The 22,657-nt window shown below is 43.9% G+C and overlaps 1 protein-coding gene across 6 annotated transcripts in view; it reads right to left on the bottom strand.

The window, feature by feature from the left end:
- Nucleotides 1-22,657, bottom strand: part of DLGAP1 (DLG associated protein 1) — a 296,372-nt gene that overhangs the window by 78,473 nt on the left and 195,242 nt on the right. For 4 of the 6 annotated variants that reach the window (XM_040264664.1, XM_040264666.1, XM_040264667.1 and 1 more), the window contains exon 5: nt 10,221-10,250. The exons of the other annotated variants lie outside the window; for them this stretch is intronic. In XM_040264664.1, the coding sequence (XP_040120598.1) occupies nt 10,221-10,250 (30 nt within the window). The remainder of the gene's footprint in view (nt 1-10,220; nt 10,251-22,657) is intronic. 6 annotated transcript variants of the gene reach the window in all.

The following is a 22,657-nucleotide window of genomic DNA, read 5'->3' as shown; positions in this document are numbered from 1 at the left end:
TCCCCAGCCCTGGCAATCACCCTTCTACTTTCTGCCTCTGAATTTAACGACTAGGCCTCTCATGTAAGTGGGATCATATAGTGTTTGTCCTTTTTGTGATGGGCATATTTCACTTAGTATAAACATATATTTTTTTATATAGGGACTTCCCAGTTGGCGCTAGTGGTAAAGAACCCATCTGCTAGTGCAGGAGACACAGGAGCTGTGGGTTCAATTCCTGGGTCAGGAAGATCCCCTGGAGGAGGAGATGGCAACCCATTGCAGTATTCTTGCCTGGATAACTCTATGGACAGAGGAGCCTGGTGGTCTGCAGTCCAGGGGATCACAAAGAGTCAGATGTGACTGAGCACGCACATGGGTTATACTTAAGCACTTAGGTATATTTAATTTTTTAAGCCCATGTTGGGTAGTGAGTCTGACCAGTGAGTAGTAAAGATCTGTCAGGGAAAAATGTCAGCGATCCCAGGTGTTATGAGTCACAGATGTGAGGTCCCAGGAGGGACTTTGCAACAGCAGTTACTCTGATAATGACAGTTCATAGAGTCCTGCATCTAAACGCTTCCTTTGAAGAAAGAGGAACCCATGAATCAAGAATAAGATAAGGCTGTTTGGTTTATTTCAACTTGTGGGCTGTTTGACTTCCTTCTCAGAGCCATGCCTAGAGGATGAAATCATTTTCTACCACACAGACCTTGCAGAAGGCTGTCAAACACAAGCCTTCACTGTCTGCTTCTTTATTTCCTCTGGGTCCAGGATTTGTTGACTTGGTGGAGTGCCTGTGACTTGCTATAAATTGTGTATGCAGCAAAAAGTCTTCTGCAGGGAACCGGTTCTGGGGAGGGTGAGCCTTAAATGCTGCTTCTTGCTTATAGAGACTAAGACCCAGCCTGTGGGGGCTTCTTTGACCTCCTCTCCCTTCCTCCCATCTCTGTCCTAGGACAAGAGGCAGACCTAGGCTGAGGGGCACACTGTGACCAGCCCAGCTTGACCTTCCCCTCCCCACACCTGCCTTAATTGCACTGAGCCCACCTGTTACACACAGAGAGGGGACGTAAGCGAACTTTATGTATGAGTCTCCCAGGACTGCAGTCCACGGTTATGAGCTGAGGGTGTGCTCCCCCAAATTCAACTGTTGAAGTCCTTACTTTAGGACCTCAGAAGCCAACCGTGTTTGGAGATACGGCCTTTAAAGAGGAACTTCCCTGGTGGTCTACTGGTTAGGACCTAGCCTTCTAATGAAGGGATGTGGACTTGATCCCTGGTCAGGGAACTAAGATCCTACATGCTTCCTGGGCAAATGAAATAAACAATATTGTAACAAATTCAATAAAGACTTAAAAAAAAAAGGTCTTTAAAGAGGTGATTAAGTCAAAATGAGGTCAAATGAGGGTGAGCTGGAATCCAATAGGATTGGGTCCTAATAATAAGAGAGAGGTGCTTGGGGAGTGTGCTCACAGAGGAAGGGCCATCTGAGGACGAGGGAGAAGACAGCTGTCTGCAAGCGGACAAGAGAGGCTCCAGGACACACAGCCTGCTCATGCCCTGCCCTCAGACTTCCAGGCCCCAGCACTGTGAGAAAGTGTATTTCTGTTGTGAGCTGGCCAGTCTGGTAGTTTTACAGCAGCCCGAGCAAGTGAATACACCAACAGAAATTTTGCAGCCTGGAGGCTGGGACTTCAGCCCAGAAAAGCTCTGCAGGTCATCCTGGGAAACTCAAAAGGCAAGAAAACTTTTAGTACAATTCCTCTTTCTGCATTTCTCACAAGCGCCTGCTGGCAGGTTTGGGAGGTGGTGCTGGAGGCTGAGGCTGGGGTGAGGCCCAGCGAGGACCCTGGCGGCTCCCAGCCTAGAGGGAGCACCCTGGCTCTAGGTTCTAGAAAGTCTGGCAAATAAGGGGAGAGATTTATAGGTGTTTGGGGCCTGGTCTAAGAGGCACTTTGCTAACTCCCTTGGGGCTCCTGCCTTCCTCCCCAATCCCTTCCCCGCACCCCTCCAGACTCCCCCTTTATCTCTGCAAGATGGCTTGATGACCAGGAGTGTCTGAAGGCAGGGCTGCACCATGCAAATCCTGACTCGGTTTTGGTTTCGTGCTGCTTTGGTGGGAAGGGTGCTGTGCTTTAGGAGGGTACGCAGCAGTCAGGTAGCTAGGGTGCTGGACAGAATGAAGGCCTCTGAAGATGTCCACGTCCTAATCTTCAAAATCTGTGTACACTCCTTCCTTGGCAAAGGGGACTTTCGTGTGTAATTAAGTTGTGAAAGTGTCAGTCGCTTAGTCGTGTCTGACTCTTTGTGACCCCATGGACTGTAGCCTGCCAGGCTCTGCTGTCCATGGATTCTCCAGGCAAGAACACCAGAGTGGGCTGGGTTAACGGTCTTAAAATGGAATGATTACTTTCGATGATCGAGGTAGGCTTCCTTGGGGTAGGTCAATGAAATCACAAGGACTTCTAGGAGGGAGGCAGGAGGGTCAGACTCAGAGAAGAGGTGGTCCCAGAAGCAGCAGAGGGTGTGGGTGTGTGTGTGTAAGAGAGAGAGGTTTGAAGAAGCTGGAAGAGGCAAGAAGTTGGATTCTCCCCTGGAAGCTCCATAATGGAGAGGCCCTCGCAGACCCCTTTTAGACTTCTGATTTCCAAAGCTGTAAGATGACTAGTGTTGTCTTAAGTCCCTAAATGTGTGGTAATAATGTTACAACAGCAATAAGAAACCAATACAGGTGGTAAGGATGAACAGCTGCTATCACAATTTAAACAGGCCGAGACAGGTGCTCAGAAATGTAATCACAAAGCTAAAGCTTCTATCCTTTAAAACAGTGGTTTTCAAAGGTGGTCTCCCAAACAGCAGAGTCAGCAGCACCAGGAACCTGTGGGTCAAGTTCCCAGGCCTCACCGAGACCCAGGATTCAGAAGCTTTGGGGGCGGGGGCGTGCTGGCAATCTGTGTTTTAAAAAGCCCTTTGGGTGATTCTGGTGCAAGCTGGGGTTCACTTACAAAATGAGTGACCTTGGCTAGCTCTTCAGGGATGAGGGGCGCCTGTGTTTCCTTGGATGTGTGTATGTGTTTTTCTAGTGTACCTACAATTAAACTAGTTATGTCGTGGTTTATGTTGGCTTGGGATCTGGAAATAATGGGCAATCTAGGCTCCAAGATGGGCTCTGAAGGGGAAATGTGGTGGTGGGGAAGGCTAGAATTCAGGCTCCCTGTGTCTATGGGTTCCCAGCCTCTTCATAGCCTATGCTGCATTAAAGAGACAGAGTAAGGCTGGATCGTGGTTACAGAACCCACGCAAGATCTCACGATATCCTGCACACTGCCCCTGCCTCACACATTCTGCACAAGGGGTGACTTTTCTGAGTTACACAAGGCAATCCCAAACTGGCTAGATGGAAAGATGTTCAGTTTGAAAACGTGAGTGTGGCCATCCCTTCCTTGCCAAAGCTTAAAGTTATGCAATCACACAGACAGGGCTTTCAGTCCTGGGTCAGCCTTGGGTTAGCTGGGTGATCTCTGAATCCTTGTCAGTGAAGTGGGCATGCAGATAGTACTTCTCTGATAGATTGTTGAGAGGTTAAGTGAGATAATATCAGGGAAAGTCCCAGTGCAGGGACCTGGAACAAAGTAAATGCTGAACACCACTGTGGTGAATTGTAATTGACTGTAATTAATGACTATGCCAAAGCCTTTGACTGTGTGGATCACAAGAAACTGGAAAATTCTTCAAGAGATGGGGATACCAGACCACCTGACCTGCCTCTTGAGAAACCTATATGCAGGTCAGGAAGCAACAGTTAGAACTGGACATGGAACAACAGACTGGTTCCAAATAGGAAAAGGAGTATGTCAAGGCTGTATATTGTCACCCTGCTTATTTAACTTAAATGCAGCGTACATCATGAGAAATGCTGGGCTGGAAGAAGCACAAGCTGGAATCAAGATTGCCAGGAGAAATATCAATAACCTCAGGTATGCAGATGACACCACCCTTATAGCAGAAAGTGAAGAACTAAAGAGCCTCTTGATGAAAGTGAAAGAGGAGAGTGAAAAAGTTGGCTTAAAGCTCAACATTCAGAAAACGAAGATCATGGCATCCAGTCCCATACTTCATGGGAAATAGATGGGGAAACAGTGGAAACAGTAGGTGACTTTACTTTTTTGGGCTCCCAAATCACTGCAGATGGTGACTGCAGCCATGAAATTAAAAGATGCTTACTCCTTGGAAGGAAAGTTATGACCAACCTAGACAGTATATTGAAAAGCAGAGATATTACTTTGCTAACAAAGGTCCATCTAGTCAAGGCTATGGTTTTTCCAGTGGTCATGTATGGACATGAGAGTTGGACTGTGAAGAAAGCTGAGCATTGAAGAATTGATGCTTTTGAACTGTGGTGTTGGAGAAGACTCTTGAGAGCCCCTTGGACAGCAAGGAGATCCAACCAGTCCATCCTAAAGGAGATCAGTCCTGGGTGTTCTTTGGAAGGACTGATGCTAAAGCTGAAACTCTAGTACTTTGGCCACCTCATGCAAAGAGTTGACTCATTGGAAAAGACCCTGATGCTCAGAGGGATTGGGGTCAGGAGGAGAAGGGGATGACAGAGGATGAGATGGCTGGATGGCATCACTGACTCCATGGACATGAGTTTGAGTGAACTCCGGGAGTTGGTGATGGACAGGGAGGCCTGGCGTGCTATGATTCATGGGGTCACAAAGAGTCGGACATGACTGAGCGACTGAACTGAATGTTATTAATTTCAATTAACAACAATTGTTTACACCAGCCTTGGAATCTCCTGTTTCCGGGCTTCTCACGTATAATGGATCCAATACACAAATTCACCTATGTAAGGGATTCAGTCTATTTCAAGTTCTGCTAACAACATCTCTCCTTGAGATTCCTCAAGACTCTGTGAAAAGGAAAAGTTTTCCTTTTTATAACCTGAGTGCGTTTCTCCTAGCTTCCCAGTAATGAAACTTTTCCACACAGCCTGGGCCTCCAGCTGGGAGTATTTGTGTGTGGAGAGGGGTTGCTCACTGGACCTCAGCAGGGATATTCCCATCACCCCATACACCCCAAAACACACATGCAAGCTCAAACAGGGTGTGATGACCAAAAGGTCTTGCTCACAGGTCTTGGCCACCAAAGCTACTAGGTGGCATGTGCCCAAATTCTTACATAAGCTCTGCATTGCTGTAGGATGTGGCCATCAGGAAATCATTTGGCAGGTAATGTAAAGGTTCCCATGAAGGGGGAGGTTAAGCCTGCTAGGAATCGCTGCCAGGAGCCCCGAGGCAGTAGAGACAGAGGTGTTACAGACCTGAATTTGAGTTCCCTTACACCCCTCCCCTCTGAACAGACCCATAAGGTGGAAGGTGCTACTGGGGCTCGCGTCCTTCCTCCTCCTCTGTCTCTATGGTCTTCCTTCTATGCTTTTGAGCCTTAAAGTCATCCCATGGATTCTTTTTTGCAAATTGAAAAAGCATAGCTTGCCTTGTAATAGGATATTTTGTTAAAGGGCTCCCTTTTCTCTCTGTGCTTTTAATATTCTTTTTCTTTCTTTCTTTTTTATATCCTTTGGCCACACCAGGTGGTGTATGGGAACTTAGTTTCCTGACCAGGTCTTGAACTTGTACCCCTTACACTGGCAACAGAGAGTCTTAACCAATGGGCCACCAGGGAAGTCCTGATTCTGATTACTTAAAAAAAAATGCTTTTCTACTTCTTAAAAAATACATAAATATAATAGAAGTTTGGTAAGGACCAGCTCCCAATATGTTGGAAAGACTACCACTTGACTCTTCCTTCATGCTAGCTAGCATTTTAAATATTTTCCATTCATAAATCAACTGCATTTCACTATGAATTCTGGGGTTTTGTTTATTTTTCTGCTGGGCAGCTGTTGTTCTTAACAGAAATATTTGACTCCAACAGTCCTTGATACCATCAGTCTTCGAGTCTTGTTTTATCTGGAAAATGAGCCTGTTTGTAGTATACACTTTATCAAGATCCTAAAGTTTGTCAAATCAATTTATGGTATCAAAGTGTATATTAGACAGGCCTCGATGGTTGTATAAGTCTCATTTTGTTTAATCTATTTCAACTAACCATCTTCCATGATAAGCCCACAAGAACACCTAACCTTCTGTTTTCTAATAGAGCTTTCTACACTCATTGCATGCATGCTAAGTCGCTTCAGTCATGTCTGACTTTTTGTGACCCTATGGAATGTAGCCTGTCAGGCTCCTCTGTCCATTGGATTCTCCAGGCAAGAACACTGGAGTGGATTGCCATTTCCTCCTGCAGAGGATCTTCCCAACCCAGGGATCGAACCTGCGTCTCTTTGGTCTCCTGAACTGGCAGGGGGGTTCTTTACCACTAGTGCCACCTGGGAAACCCAGGCTTATACAGTGCTGTGTGTCAATTATATCTCAATACAACTGGAAGAAAAAACTTATCTAAATAAAAGTAAGTGACAAGAAGGAAAAAAAGGGGAACAAAAGCTCCACAAAGCCAGGAGAGCTTTTGTTTATGAAATCAAAGCACACCGGATCCATGATCAAAGCATCACCTCCCATGTGAACTGAAACCGCAGCTTCCCTCCAAAAGGCGCATCCAAAGTGGGTGACATCCAAAGTGGCTGGGGGCTTGGGTCACCATCTTGCCTCTTAAGATTTCTTCCTAGAGGCTCATCTGTTCCCATTTTTAAAGACACAGAACTTTTCCAAAGAAGCCAAACTTCATTCCCCCATAGAGGCTATCGAAAGAATGTGACATCATTTTGAGATTTTGGATTGCCTACCTACCTACAGGGGATGAACAAGTTGCCTCTGAGGCAAGTCTCCTCACAGAGTGTGCTGGGTTATCAGTCGCAAGGCTTGTCCTCAGCATCCAGCAGCCTCCCAGCCCCAAGGTCCCTCCTGTCCACTGAACAAACCAAGTGAGTCAGATGAAGATCTTCCGGCTGGGGCTGGACCCTCCCTCCCCAGAAAGATCCAGGCAGGATGTCAGGGCCATTCCAACCCAGGCATGACTCAGTTCTTCCATGGCCTCCCTTTCTGTTTTGCTTGGATAGGCTGGTAGGTTGGTCTTCTTTGTGGAAATATGCAACTTTTCCTGCTCCAATTTCAAAAGGGAAAATCCCTTTTAAAAGGAATATTTAGAAGATTCTGTCATGGAATTCTTGCCATTACTCCAACTCTCTCTCCTTCTCCCCAGTTTGGTGTCTGAATGTTTCTCTCTTACCCCAATTTTCTTTTCATTTTTTGAGGCCACGCTTTTGGGATCTTAGTTCCCTGACCAGGGATTGAACCCAGGCCCTCAGCAGTAGAAGTGTGGAGTCCTAAGCGCTGGGTCACCAAGGAATTCCCCCCAATTTTCTGAACTGGGGGTTATGAATCTAAAATTAGAGTCCAGAACCCATCAGTGTTATCAACAAAACTTTGCAATTATTTCTTTCAAACAAATATTTTTCTTGTTCAAATATTTTTTTTCATCACAAAATAAAGTATCAACGAGTGTTTCTGTTTCAATGTAAGGTCTTTAAAACATGAAAGGACAGTTCACTTTTAACCTTACTGTTGGTGTGATATAAATAGCTTTTTAAAATTCTTTCTGATGATTGTAAAAGCTTACACAAAGCTGCAAAATGCTGAAGGAGGCATCTTGCTTCAGAGAAAGAGAACAGACTGACCCGCATAACAAAAATACTCAGCAGGAAGTAGCCCATGGAGTCCCTGTTGATTTTCTCTTATGACTGTAACAATTGTTTTTCCTTAAAAAGAAGAGAAAAAAAAGAAAAGGATAACCTACCTACAACATTAATGTCATTTTCAGAGTTCTAGGATAAAGCCGGAACAGAGTCATTTTTAAAGAAAAGGAAATAGGTTCCATTCTGGCAGTGGATCCCCTCCACTGATTTGCGTATTTCTTGCCATGATAAGCTGTAGAAGCTGCCTTGAGTTCATTCGGCAGATGGAAAACAGCAAGAAAAGAGCTAAGCGTTCATAAGGACCACCATCTGAGGTTTGATTTCCCATAGAGACAAGAGAGTCCAACACACATCCCACAGAGCATGCCCATCTAACTCTCCCCTTCCAGATGCGTGAGAACACATGCGTGGAATAACAACCCCCTCCCCCCTGCCACACACACAACAACTGTGTCCTGGGGAGCCCCTGGGCACACACAGTTACAACTCAGCATGCTACCAAGCCTTCAAGCTGCTACAGCCCCCAGCCAAGAAACTGCCAAAAAGATGCTCAAGCAGCAGTCCAAACAGTCCTGACCTCTGGTACCCATGACCACTCCCCGTGAGCCCTGGGAACTCAGAGGAGACCCTGGGATGATGAGGCTGCTGAAAAAGCCCCAGGCAGTCATTCAGCTCTGCCTGTACTTTCTCTCTGAAGACCATAAACCTCTTTGGGGAGGGTTCTGATAAGCCATGCTACCAGAAGTAATCATAGCAATGAGCAAAATGATGATGGGGACACTGTTCTAGCAGAACAATACTTTTTAAAATTATCTAATGTCCTCTTGGCTTTCTGGCCTTTTAAAAAATGTTTTCCATCCTTGTGTTGTAAGTGGACTACTATGCTTAAGCCAAGGAGGCAACAGAAAGCCCTGACTTTAAAGCCATTTGGTGATAACACAACTGAACAGCCCAGGGTGGACCCACTGTTATCCACAGATAATTAACTGAAACTTGGGGTGACTTGCCACTGGGAGTTTCCCCAGGCAGAGTCATTTTCATGGTCCTGCTTGCTTTGGTAGCTGTGTCTTCTGTGTTTTCTAAGCCAGGGGCGGTTTGGATCGTCTCTCAATAAAATTCAGTGTTTTCGGGCAGAGGGACCTTGAATCCCTGCTTGGCCTCACAAAGACCTGCCGCATGCGAGGTGTCCTCTCTCATTTCTGTAGGTCCATCCTTTGATTCCTCTCTTGACTCTGAACGGCCATAGCCTGTACTGTTTCCTGGTCCCTTCCTTACTTGAGATAGCAATGCACTTTCTGCCATGAATGTCAGAATTAGTCCCTTTTTAACGTGCTTTTCAAAATGGGATGGCACTAAATCGACTAAAGGAGCAGAGTCCCCCTCTCTGGATGGGCCAGCCCTGTGGGGACATTTCCGAGTCCCTCTCCCATCTCCCAGCCTGCAAGCTCCAGCCCACTCAGTCCTTTTGCTTGAGTCAAGCAGGTGGTCTCACCACTAGAGCCCCTCCTCCTCGCACTTTCCGGCTCCCACCTCCATGCATTGCCCATTCACAAAGCCACATCTCTCCTTACATTTGAAAATTCACCTTAAAGCCCACCACCTCCTCCAAGGAGCCTCCCCTGATAAAATGGGGATGAAGAACCCTCCAAAGCATGACTGACAAACTCCCAATAAACAAGAACACACACACACACGCCCCACAACAAACAGAGACACTCACAAAGAGAGAGCATGACATATTCCCTACTTACAAGATGTATGCTCCTCTTAGGGCAAGGTGGTCAATTTTATACCAATACCCAATGAGTCATTTCAAAAAATGAGGTGTTTTTAACATTCTTGGGGGTTACTCAGTGAAAGACGGCTGTGCGGTCTCTCCCCCACCAACCCTCTTCTTGCTTTAAATCTCTCTTCCTTTTCTTCTCAGTGTCTTAGATGCACAATTCCAAGGAAACACCTGGTGTGAGTGACATGGATGACACTCAAGGAAGCTGGTTCTTGCAATACCTCCTGGGTGGCACCTCGTGACTTGAGACGAGCCATCAGGAAGTTTTAATGACTCCATGCCTGCATAGTTCCTGGGCAAACATGTCTGCTATATTGGGATGAGGAATCAAATCCCTCTAGAAAAGGTCCTGCTGAAAGATGGAGTGGGTGGGGCGGGGGGGCGGGCAGGGTTCCTGACAAGACTCAAGGTCCAGCCTCAGATAAAGATGCCGTAGAGGATAAGGATGCCTCTCTAAGGAGCAGTGGTCCTGAGGCCGTCCCATCAGGGGCAGAACCGCACCTGCTTGTTCTCATCAATGCTGTCTCAGGGGTCAGTGTTGAGGCCACTCACTGGGGAGCTGAGGGACGTGTGGCATAAGAGAACCAGGACAAGGAGAAACACAGATGGAAAGGCAGTAGCTGGCGATTAGAACATGGCTTCAGACACCACGGCCACAGAAGCGGTCTAGCTACAAAGCCACGCGGTGCAATCTTGAAGCAAAACGTTATTGATTTTGTGGTTGTAAAAACGTACCTTCAACTGCAGAACTCAGTTTTATGACACCTTGAATAAAAACAAAAAGTCGCAGTTATAGAATGGACCCACATTACTTTGTCAGGCTTCGTACATTACACACATGCTTCAAATCTGGAGTTTTGTTGTTGTTGTTGTTGGCTTTTTGAGAATTTAAGTAAACAAACAGCGTCAGAAACGAAGTAATTTTCAGTCATTGATTAAGCTTCATGAGTGTCTTCATCTCCCACTAGTATCACTTGCGAGCATTTTTCACTAAATAAAGGATAGGCCATGTTTTTGGATGAAACAAAGGCCAAGTCTCAATAGTCTGACTGGCTATTTCTGTAGATAAGTCATACTGGATGAAGGACTGATAAAACTTAACACAGAGGACATCAAGGCCTAGTATTTCCTACCTAAGATGCGCATAGAGATCATCTGATAGGTGTTGGGACAGGGTTTCTGCTGAAATATGTAACAAGTGGTTAGAAACCATGGTGTGATCTGGCAACTTCCTTCTCTGGGGTGGTTGGACCAGGGGCCATTTCTGGTCTCCTGTGTTCCCATTCCCTGCAGAACAGTGGAGGGGCTGAGCTTGTCAAACTGTTCGTGAAGCAAACAGACACTACCTTTGACTGGATATCCACGTGATTTTTGGTGAACTGAAAGGTCAAAATACTAAACTAAAATAAATTAGACCTGGTCCAATAATTTGATTTTGAAAGTTCATTTTCTTCCTTGTAAGTCGTAAGTATAAACAATATTTCCCAAACTCTGTGTGATAGCCACGGTACCTTAGGCTGAAAAAACAAAAGTCTGCAGTTTCACTGTGTGGAAAGTCTGGTTCTCTTTCAAATGGGAGGAGTCTCAAATGAAAAATGGAAACAAAATGCTTTTCAATACTGGTAAATCAAACTGGTTATCAGCATGACCACCCACTGATTTTTAACAGATTCTATTCACAAAGAGACAAACTTGCTCTCTTTTATAACTTTCTGAGAAAAAACTTTCTTTTAAGTTACCAGTTGAATTTCATCTTTCCGGTGGAACCAGTCATGTCTGGTCAATGTTTAACAAGGGGAAAAATATGCCTGTATTATGTGTGTATATTATGGGTTTTACCAATATAAGTGATGTGTGGTACACAATCTACATATAATAATAAAACATACAGTCTTATTTATTGCAGCTTCCATGCAGCCAACAGATTCTTACAGAAGACTTTTGCTGATTTGGACCAAACCGTGGGATTCAGAGCCAGCAAATCAATCATGATTTGACAAAAATAATGCTCTGAATTGCATCCCAATTTGTTCTTTTCCCAGTAAATTCATTATCATTATATCTTTTATGTGATCTCTTGAACTATTAAACTGTTCAAGTTTTATAGAAATTATTTTGATTAAGTTAAAACTCTTTCGATGTCAACACTATGAAAACACTCCCACTGTGGCCTATTTCAAGCTTCCAGCTTTGATGTCACTGGACATGGCTTTGGGAAGAGATGAATGATAGCAAAACCATCATGTAGCAAATATTTCACCGCACAAGGATAGCAGATGTAAAGAACCCCAAAAGCATGGATAGTAAAATGTAGTCAAACAATCAGGAAGTAAAGAGTTTAAGGTATTTATCACCTTTGTTTTAATATAATTATAATTGCAAGTTTGTAATCATGGGTGTGTTTAATAATGGATTTACAAAATTCCCCAAAATGTAACAGTTGGCTCTTGCAACCTGATATGAACCAGGTCTGACACATCATGACCGTAACTGATGTTTCTTTTTACTCATGCCTGGAGAAGAGAATCTTGACCTTCAGAATACTTTGAGTTATTCACAAAAGGAGTTATAATTTAATTGAACAAGCCAAATATGAATAAACTGAGCATTTACCATGACTTTGCCCATAATTTCACAACCTCTTAAACCTGTCATATGCAAAAGTATACTCTATATAGGTCACCTTGGAAATAACAGTCATTGAGCATCAACTAGGAGCACACGCTAAATGGACTTGGTCATCTTTTGGTCAGGCAACCATTCCAAGAGGTATGAGTCATTGGCATAGTAAGCGATGATTCTTTTTATGCAGGAAACCATCAGAGTGATTTTTTTTTTCCACCTGTGTTTATTTTTGTGCATAACCATGGGTGTCAGCAACTGTCACTCAAGTGAAAGGACATCAGTGTGACCTAATCAGTGTGTGGAAACAGACTTGATGCAAAGAAAGCAAGGAAGTCTAAAGAATTTCTTATGGGAGATGTGGGTGGTGGTGGATGAGAGCTCAGGAATGTATTTATAGAGTGAGGGGGAAAAGATCTATTAAAAAACAAAAGTCTAACTTTAGAACTCTAATTATAAACATAATTTTAAATAGACACATGAGTTGTTTGTTCCTCCATGTGAATTTCCCTTATGTTTTTTAAACCCCAAGTCCAGCTTTCCCCTATAGTAAGATAAGCTTTCATATTGCAAGGTAGTAACTATGTTATAGTGAAAATCTAGAATTGGCCAAATCTGGTTAGGGTGCTAATATTAACATTATATAAAAACTTATAGAATGAAAAGATATTTCCTTTATCTTAAAATAGAAATATTTTAAAAAACATGAATATTTAAGAAATGATTGATGGTGCTGAAAAGCTACACATAACACTGCTGACTTCTAGGACACACAACAGACATTATCTGGTGACTGGCTGACGCTGACATTGCCTGGAATTAAGGGTAAGCCATAACACATACATAAATATATATACACACATGAATGCTCCCGTCCTCCGCCACCTTTAATTCTTCATAGTCTTCCGAAATGTTTTTTCCACCTGATGACTCACCTCAATTGATCTAAAGTAATTCTTAGGAGACAGTGTCAGGTTAAAATAATTCATGCTAAAGTGTGAATGACTGGGGCTCACTAAAACCCTCCAATGACATCTCATTGTTTTTGAAATACTAGTTGAATTTTTAGCCCTGGCCATTGAGGCCTATGGGATGTATTCCTGCTTATTTTCTTACTACTTTTACTTCATTGCAGGTGACTTCCTCCCTCACTCAAATGTTTTAACCACTTCATTTTTCTCTCCGTGCTTTGCAGAGATAATTCCTTTTGGCCCCCTGCTCTACCCTCCCGGCACTTGCTTCTCTCTCCCTCCCAAACCACTGGATCTCCCCACAGCTAACTCTTTCTCTTCATTCAACTGTTACTTCAAATGTCACTTTCTCGAAGTCCTTCCTTGATTACTGTACTTAGAGTAGACCCAGTAAGAACTCACTGGTCTGTTTCTCTTTTTTTCAGAGACATCACTTTGCTGACAAAGGTCTGTCTAGTCAAAGCTATGTTTTTTCCAGTAGTCATGTATGGATGTGAAAGTTGGACCATAAAAAAGGCTGAGCACCAAAGAATTGATGCTTTCAAACTATGGTGCTGGAGAAGACTCTTAAGAGATCCTTGGACAGCAAGGAGATCAAACCAGTCAGTCCTAAAGGAAATCAACCCTGAATATTCATTGGAAGGACTGTTGCTGAAGCTGAAGCTCCGATACATGGCCACCTGATGTGAAGAGCCGACTCATTAGAAAAGACCCTGATGCTGGGAAAGACTGAAGGCAGGAGGAGAAGGGGACAACAGAGGATGAGATGGTTGGATGGTGTCACCGAGTCCACGGACAAGAATTTGAACAAGCTCTGGGACATAGTGGAGGACAGGGAAGTCTGGCATGTTACAGTCCATGGGGTTGCAAAGAGCTGGACACAATTTAGGGACTCAACAACAACAAAATTACTACTAAAATTATCTTTTTGGTTTATTATTTGGTTCTTTGTTCTGGGTGTCTTCCTCATTACAACACCAGCAGAAAGAGAGCAGGAATCTGGTCTTTCTTGGTTGGTGCTGTAACTCCGTTAACTAGAACAGTGCCTGGCATACAGTAATTACTTAAAATATTTATCAAATGAAAAAGCGATCATTCCCAAGTGTTTCCAGGTGTCAGAAAAGAAAATTTGATCTGTCCTAGCAAGTATAATTCAATAGTGGATATCACTGAGCAGAATACTAGATTTTATTATTTTGACCAATGACTATTTCTATTCAGAGACTGGTCTTCATGGAGGTTAGTGAACACTGATGTGTGGAGTGAAGATACATAAGTTACAGCAGAGATTTAGGCTTCAGGATTATAATGTTAAAAAGTCCCAAAGAAGGAAGTTTATCAGTGTTAGGGCTAGGGTTGGAAAAAAGATTATGCTCTAAGTAGACTTCAAGGAATATTAGCTTATTGATTTTATATCTAAATATCTCTAGAATCTGTAGCCTTTACTGTCATTGTGCTCAGTCGCTCAGTCGTGTTCGACTCTTTGAGACCCCATGGACTGTAGCCCCCCGCCCCGGCTCCTCTGTCCATGGGATTTCCCAGGCAAGAATACTGGAGAGGATAACCCTTCCCTTCTCCAGGGGATCTTCCCAACCCAGGGACTGAACCCAGGTCTCGTGCATTGCCGGTGGATTTTTTACCATATGAGCCACCAGGGAAGTCCAACCCTGGGCCAAATTGTCACAGTAATGTTCACATAAATCTGTATGATAAGGTATATATAGAGAAAGAGGAACTAAGAAAGAACCATTCAGTTTTTAATAATCTCCTTCCAGTGTACTTTTATATTGCAGCTGGAACAATCTTTTCAAAAGGCAAGTCCAATTATGTGATATCCCTTACCTTTTAAAAGTCTTCAGTGGTGCTTCATTATTTTTAAGATGAAAGGCTTTATTCGAAAGCCTTAACATGATTTGCAAAGCCCTGCATGATGTCACCCAGAGTGGAATAAAAATGGTCACAAATCCTTCGTACACCTCCCATAGAGAGATGTGGGTTATGCCCCCTTTTCTTGAATGAGGGCAGCTCTGAGACCACTTTTTGACGATTAAAGTACAGCGTCAGTGATGCCCGCCTCATGTTTGTGCCCAGGCTTTATGAAACAGGCAGCCTCTTTTTTTCTGTCTCTTGGAGCCCTCCCTCTAGAAACCCTGACATACCAGGTTGGAAGCCCTTGGACTGCCCTGATGGAAAGACCAGGTGGAGACATTGTGGCAAACAACATCCAGCGAGGGAAGAAGCTAGAAGGCCTTGAGAAGACTGCTGGTGACAGCTCGGAGGACAGGGGAAAATGGCCACTGCCCCTCCCAGATTGGGAGACTGCAGGAAGCACACTCTTCTGATGTAGAGACGGAACGCTCGGCAACACTGTCCCCTGCAGTAACGTGGAAACTATAAATATCCCTGATGAATTTATAGACTTTAGTAAGATTTCCCGGTAGAATGCTTAAAATGCCAGTTGGTTCTTTAAAACGTGTCATATGATAAAATATAGATAAAGATGAGGTTTTTTTTAAGGACCTGTTCAGTTTTCAAGCGAAATTTAGAAAAAAATAGAGCTAGTACTTGTTGGTTTAAAAAAGATGAAAGTGTTTCACATTCCTAATCTTTTCAAAGGCAGAAGTCTCTCAACCTAGAAATTGATTGATATTGGAGAACATCTCAAGGGGGTGGCCAGAATAACCTTTTTTATAACTTCAGAAAGACTTAAGTATATGCCTCACAAAGCTTCTAAAAGAGACATAAACGCTTCTGAGGATCCGGGTGGGGTCCCCACAGCACCCCGACTGAGCCCAGGCCAAAGCAGGGACTGTCTTGAGGAGAATTGAGGATGTATGTTTTGTCTAACAGAGTGAAGTCTAATAAGATTCATAGGAAGGAAGTCTAATAAGGTTTATAACTTAGAAGGTGAAACCAAGCATTTTCAGGGTGGTGGCCAGAACTGCTGAGAGTCTGGGAGCAGGACTGGGCCCCCCAAGTTAAGGAACCAGCAGTATATGGATTTCAGAACTGCTGGATGCCAGTGATGGCTCTGTGCCTCTTGTTCCCCCACTGTTTGAATGAACATGCTCAATGCATTGATCTCACCTCTGTGTTATTGATCTCACCTCTGTGTTATCAGTATATGCTGGGTGTATGTGTATGTGTGTGTGTGTGCGTGTGTGTGTGTGTGTGTGTGTGTGTGTGTGGTGGGGCTATGATATACATTGCATTTCAGTTCACAAGTCTTTATATTGAGAGAAACTGTATCAGAGAACTACATCAAAGGTGACTTATCAGCACTTGACGCTTATTTTATTATTTTTTAAAAACTAATTTATGTATTTATTTACTGCCTGCACCCCAAGGCATGTGGGATCTTAGTTCCATGACCAGGAATTGAACTCAAGACTCCTGCATTGAAAGCACAGAGTTGTAATCACTAGACCACTAGGGAAGTCCCTTGATCATTATTTAGTATTTAGATGGTCAGAATCTGGACCTCAAACTTGAACTTCATGACCTAAGGAGATGACATTTCTGGACGGCTTTAGGAATAAGGATATTTTGCATACAGGGGAATGTAAATAGTGTGTGTCTGATGGTGAACCATGGCTGACTAAAGATGACCACAAATTATTTGAAAGGGTTCACGTTGAGAACACTTGTTTACCTTGACCCAGGTGGGTCCTGTGACTGTTCTGACCAATATAATACCTTTGAAATGATGCTGTCTGGCCAGACCTTAATACTTCCTGTCTCCTGGGCACTCTCTCTGGGAGCCCTGAGCTGCCACGTCAGACGCCCCGAAGCTGCAGTATTGCAGGAGCCACTTCTGGGTGCTCAACAGCCTCAGCTGAGCACACTCTTCCAGACGCTGAAACCAAGGTAGCAGCGTTAGTCGTTCATTTGTGTCCGACTCTGTGACTCCATGAACTGTAGCCCTCCAGGCTCCTCTATCCCTGGGATTCTCCAGGGAAGAATCCTGGAATGGAATGCCATCCCCTTCTCCAGAGGATCCTCCTGACCCAGGGATCGAACCCATGTCTCCTGCATTGCAGGTAGATTCTTTACCACCTGAGCTACAAGGAAGATCCTGAAACCAAGGTACCAGTTGAATAATTCCATCCTGGATCTCCTAGACCGCCCAACCTCCAGTTGAATGTGAAACAGAAGAATCACCCAGGTGAACCCCATGTAAGTTCATGTCCCATAAGATCGTAGGATAAAAATAAAGGGGTTGTTTATCAGCTCCTTTGCTACACTTTGCAGTCACAGCAACAGGTAACTGAACTTGAGTTCCAATTCTCTGACCTTACCTGGCATCTCAGCCCCTAATAATTTGTACTCTGGTCACACCACCCTTCCAGTTCTTTTAATATTAACATGTGCATTCCCTGACTTTTCTTGATCTTCCAGCTCTTAGCTTATGACGATTTTCTCAAGGAGGTTCACCCTGACCCTTTAAAATTAGTTCCTTTGTTACAGCAGATTCTCCTGCAAGAACTGTGTTCCTTTTGGAGCAGTTATCTCTGTGATTATTTCATGAATGCCAGCCTCCACTTCTAGACTGTGAGCAAGCCTGTTTGATCATCACTGATTTTCAGAGTCCAGTAGTGTGTCTACACATAAGCACTGAATAAATATTTAAGCAGAGGAACTTAGAATTATTTGATGCAGCAGATAAGGACTCACTCCTCACCAGCACCTTTAATAACTGTGTCACTATTCTTCCTGAAAGATGATGCTGTGAAAGTGCTGCACTCAATATGCCAGCAGATTTGGAAAACTCAGCAGTGGCCACAGGACTGGAAAAGGTCAGTTTTCCTTCCAATCCCAAAGAAAGGCAATGCCAAAGAATGCTCAAATACTGCACAATAGTACTCATCTCACACGCTAGTAATGCTTAAAATTCTCCAAGCCAGGCTTTCAGCAATATGTGAACTGTGAAATTCCAGATGTTCAAGCTGGTTTTAGAAAAGGCAGAGGAACCGGAGATCAAATTGCCAATATCCGCTGGATCATTGAAAAACTAAGAAGAGTTCCAGAAAAACATCTATTTCTGCTTTATTGACTATGCCAAAGCCTTTGACTGTGTGGATCACAAGAAACTGTGGAAAATTCTTCAAGAGATGGGAATACCAGACCACCTGACCTGCCTCTTGAGAAACCTATATGCAGGTCAGGAAGCAACAGTTAGAACTGGACATGGAACAAATAGGACTGGACTGGTTCCAAATAGGAAAAGGAGTATGTCAAGGCTGTATATTGTCACCCTGCTTATTTAACTTATATGCAGAGTACATCATGAGAAATGCTGGGCTGGAAGAAGCATAAGCTGGAATCAAGATTGCCAGGAGAAATGTCAATAACCTCAGATATACAGATGACACCACCCTTATGGCAGAAAGTGAAGAAGAACTAAAGAGCCTCTTGATGAAAGTGCAAGAGGATAGTGAAAAAGTTGGCTTAAAGCTCAACATTCAAAAAACTAAGATCATGGCCTCCGGTCCCATCACCTCATGACAAATAGATGGGGAAACAGTGGAAACAGTGGCTGACTTTATTTTTCTGGGCTCCAAAATCACTGCAGATGGTGATTGCAGCCATGAAATTAAAAGATGCTTACTCCTTGGAAGGAAAGTTATGACCAACCTAGACAACATATTAAAAAGCAGAGACATTACTTTGTCAACACAGGTCCATCTAGTCAAGGCTGTGGTTTTTCCAGTAGTCATGTATGGATGTGAGAGTTGGACTATAAAGAAAGCTGAGCGCTGAAGAATTGATGCTTTTGAACTATGGTGTTGGAGAAGACTCTTGAGAGTCCCTTGGACTGCAAGGAGATCTAACCAGTCCATCCTAAAGGAGATCAGTAATGGATGTTCATTGGAGGGACTGATGTTGAAGCGGAAACTCCAATACTTTGGCCACCTGATGCGGAGAGCTGACTCACTTGAAAAGACCCTGATGCTGGGAAAGATTGAGGGCAGGAGAAGGGGACGACAGAGGATGAGATGGCTGGACGGCATCACTGACTCGATGGACATGAGTCTGAGTGAACTCTGGGAGTTGGTGATGGACAGGGAGGCCTGGCGTGCTGCGGTTCATGGGGTCACAAAGAGTTGGACACAACGGAGCGACTGAACTGAACTGATTCTTTCTCATACATTGTGGACTTTTGGATTCAAAGCCATTGTAACTGGGGAAAACTAAGTCACTTTAGTTGTGTCCAACCTTTCTTGACCCTATGGACTGTAGCCCGTCTGGCTCTTCTGTCCATAGGCATTCTCCAGGCAAGAATACTGGAGTGGGTTGCCATGCATTCCTCCAGGGGATCTTCCCAACCCAGGATCTAACCCTCATCTCTTATGTGTCCTGCGTTGGCAGGAGGGTTCTTTACTACTAGTGCCACCTGGGAAGCCCTGTGTGACTTAACATCTGTCTGTGACAGCAGCTCAGCACAAATGAAGTTGCTGAAGTTCCTTTTGGTCATCTCTGTGCAAAGAAAAGGAAGTTGAAGATTGCTTCTGGGCGTGTGTGGGCATAGGAGAGCAGAGGAAAAGAAAACAGACAATCAGTGTTTTCACATTTATGTCTTGGCTGGAAATTGGGGAGCTCTCCTGAGAATCAAAAGGATGGTAACTCAACTTTCTAAATGATTTCTAAATTTAAGTTTTGAAATAATTTCTTACTGGATCGTGAGCTCTTCTCTGCTTTACCCTTTCATCTAAAACTGTGGCCGGAAAAATAATGGGAGGGCTGATGTCTGGGTGAAAGATTCTATATCTTCTATTACCTCTGCTTGCAAGACTATTTTCTGAATATCTAGTTTGTAGTCTACTGTTTTTTTTTCTTTTTTAAAATGTATTTCCCTACTTATTGAGTCTTGTGCATGTGGGAAATAGATGGATCCATTGGAAACTGTCTTTCTTAAAAATCTTCTGCTGTTTCCTTAAGTCTTTTGTCATTTTTGCTGTATGTGAAATGAGGTCCTTATAAATGTCCTTAAAATGTCTATTTCATAATTTTAAAGGGCTTTTCCTTTGCCTTGTACAGTTCTCTTAACAGCAGCCCTCAAGTGGGCTGGTGTACAATATACTTTTTTAGTTTTATTTTTGATCGTTTAATGTTAGCTGAACTGCACAGCTTGTGGGACATTTGCTCCTCGACTAGGGATCAAACCGGGTCCACAGCAGTGAAAGCCCAAGTCTTAACCACTGGATTGCCAGGGAATTCCCTTCAATTTCTCTTTTTATTTCATATTGGAGTTCCCCAATGGTTCTGCTGGTAAAGAGTCCACTTGCAATGCAGGAGACGTAGGTTCCATTCCTGAGTGGGGAAGATCCTCTGCAGGAGGAAAGGGAAATCCACTCTAGTATTCTTGCCTGAAAAAGCCCTAGGACAGAGGAACCTGGTGGGCTATAGTTCAAAGGGTCTCAAAGAGTTGGACAGGACTGAGTACTCCAAAAGATAGCCAATTAACAATGCTGTCATAGTTTCAGGTGGACAGCAAACGGACTCAGCCATACATATACATGCATCATTCTCTCCCAAACTCCCCTCCTATCCAGGCTGCCACATAACATTAAGCAGAGTTCCCTATGCTGCATACCTACTATATATATATTTTTAATGAGGGTTTAGTAGGGCTCTGATAGACTGCCAACATCCGTTGGATCATCAAAAAAGCTAGAGAATTCCAGAAAAACATCTACTTCTGTTTTACTGACTATGCCAAAGCCTTTGACTGTGTGGATCACAACAAACTGGAAAATTCTTAAAGAGATGGGTCATATCACCTGACCTGTCTCCTGAGAAATCTGTATGCAGGTCAAGAAGCAACAGTTAGAACTGGATATGGAACAACAGACTGGTTCCAAATCTGGAAAGGAGTATGTCAAAGCTGTATACTGTCACCCTGCTTATTTAACTTATATGCAGAGTACATCATGAGAAATGCTGGGCTGGAAGAAGCACAGGCTGGAATCAAGATTGCCGGGAGAAATATCAATAACCTCAGATATGCAGATAACACTACACTTAGGGCAGAAAACGAAGAAGAACTAAAGAGCCTCTTGATGAAAGTGAAAGAGGAGAATGAAAAAATTGGCTTAAAGCTCAACATTCAGAAAACAAAGATCATGGCATCTGGTCCCATCACTTCATGGCAAATAGGTGGGGAAACAATGGAAACAGTGACAGACTTTATTTTGGGGGGCTCCAAAATCACTGCAGATGGTGACTGCAGCCATGAAATTAAGACACTTGCTTCTTGGAAGAAAAGTTATGACCAACCTAGACAGCATATTAAAAAGCAGAGACATTACTTTGCCAACAAAGGTCCATCTAGTCAAAGCTATGGTTTTTTCCAGTAGTCATGTATGGATGTGAGAGTTGGACTATAAAGAAAGCTAAGTGTCGAAGAATTGATGCTTTTGAACTGTGTTGTCGGAGAAGATTCTTGAGAGTCCCTTAAATTGCAAGGAGATCCAACCAGTCAATCCAAAAGGAAATCAGCCCTGAATATTCATTGGAAGGACTGATGCTGAAGTTGAAACTTCAGTACTTTGGCCACCTGATGTGAAGAACTGACTCATTGGAAAAGACCCTGATGCTGGGAAAGATTGAAAGCCAGAGGAGAAGGGGACGACAGAGGATGAGATGGTTGGATGGCATCACCGACTCAATGGACATGAGTTTGAGTAAGTTCTGGGAATTGGTGATGGACAGGGAGCCTGGCGTGCTGCAGTCCATGGGGTCGCAAAGAGTCGGACACGACTGAGCGACAGAACTAAAAACTGAATCAGATTTCCATGTACACATACATACTATTCATAATATAATTTAAAAGAAAACACTCCCTAAATGGCTGGGCTACTATGTAGACAGACATATTCCTCATCATCTGAGCGCGTCCACAAACTCTGGGACGTCGCCCATGTCCACGGTTCTGATTTGAATCCCCATCCCTGCGCGCACAATACTGTACTTGTCCCTTTTGAACATGTAACAGATTAAAGAGCTGGGCAGGAGGCAGATGCAGAAACACCTTTGATCTCTCATCCTTGGGGGTTAAGGGAGGGCAGACACCTGGCGGCTGCTGAGCCGGAAACAAAACACAGGCGGGATTGGAATTACCTTCAAGGGAGCCGCAGCTCCGCGGAGGAGGCAGCTGGACGCGCCGCGTGGGCGCGAGGGGAGGAGGGCCAGTGTTGGGCTGAGGACGCTAGAGCCCCAGCGAGGTGAAATCCGGATACCCGGGGGCTGCTTACATTCCTTAGGCAGAGGATTGGGAAGATCAGGCAGCTGCATTGAGCAAAAAATTGAAGTCATTCTTTTGCAAATAGTATTGCAAAACGTTTAGCTGTGCGCAATTGCTGAAAGGCAATTTTGATGGCAATTCAGGAAGCTTTCAAAGAAAGGATGTTTTTCAACTTTTTTTTTTTCTCCTTAGCGAAACTCTCTTTATTAGGGATTTCACCTTTGTAACAGGATGCTGTGAAGGGTCTTAGCCAAAACAGGATCTGGAGCATTTCCTGTGATCTTTGGTGAAATCGCATTGCCCCCTGGCGTTTGCGTGCTGTTCTACAGCGTCAC

This window comes from Oryx dammah, unplaced genomic scaffold, assembly GCF_014754425.2.
Source record: "Oryx dammah isolate SB20612 unplaced genomic scaffold, SCBI_Odam_1.1 HiC_scaffold_22, whole genome shotgun sequence".
Classification (NCBI taxonomy): Eukaryota; Metazoa; Chordata; class Mammalia; order Artiodactyla; family Bovidae; genus Oryx; species Oryx dammah.
The sequence above is the reverse complement of the archived record's forward strand: the minus strand, read 5'-3'. Positions and strand labels throughout refer to the sequence as shown.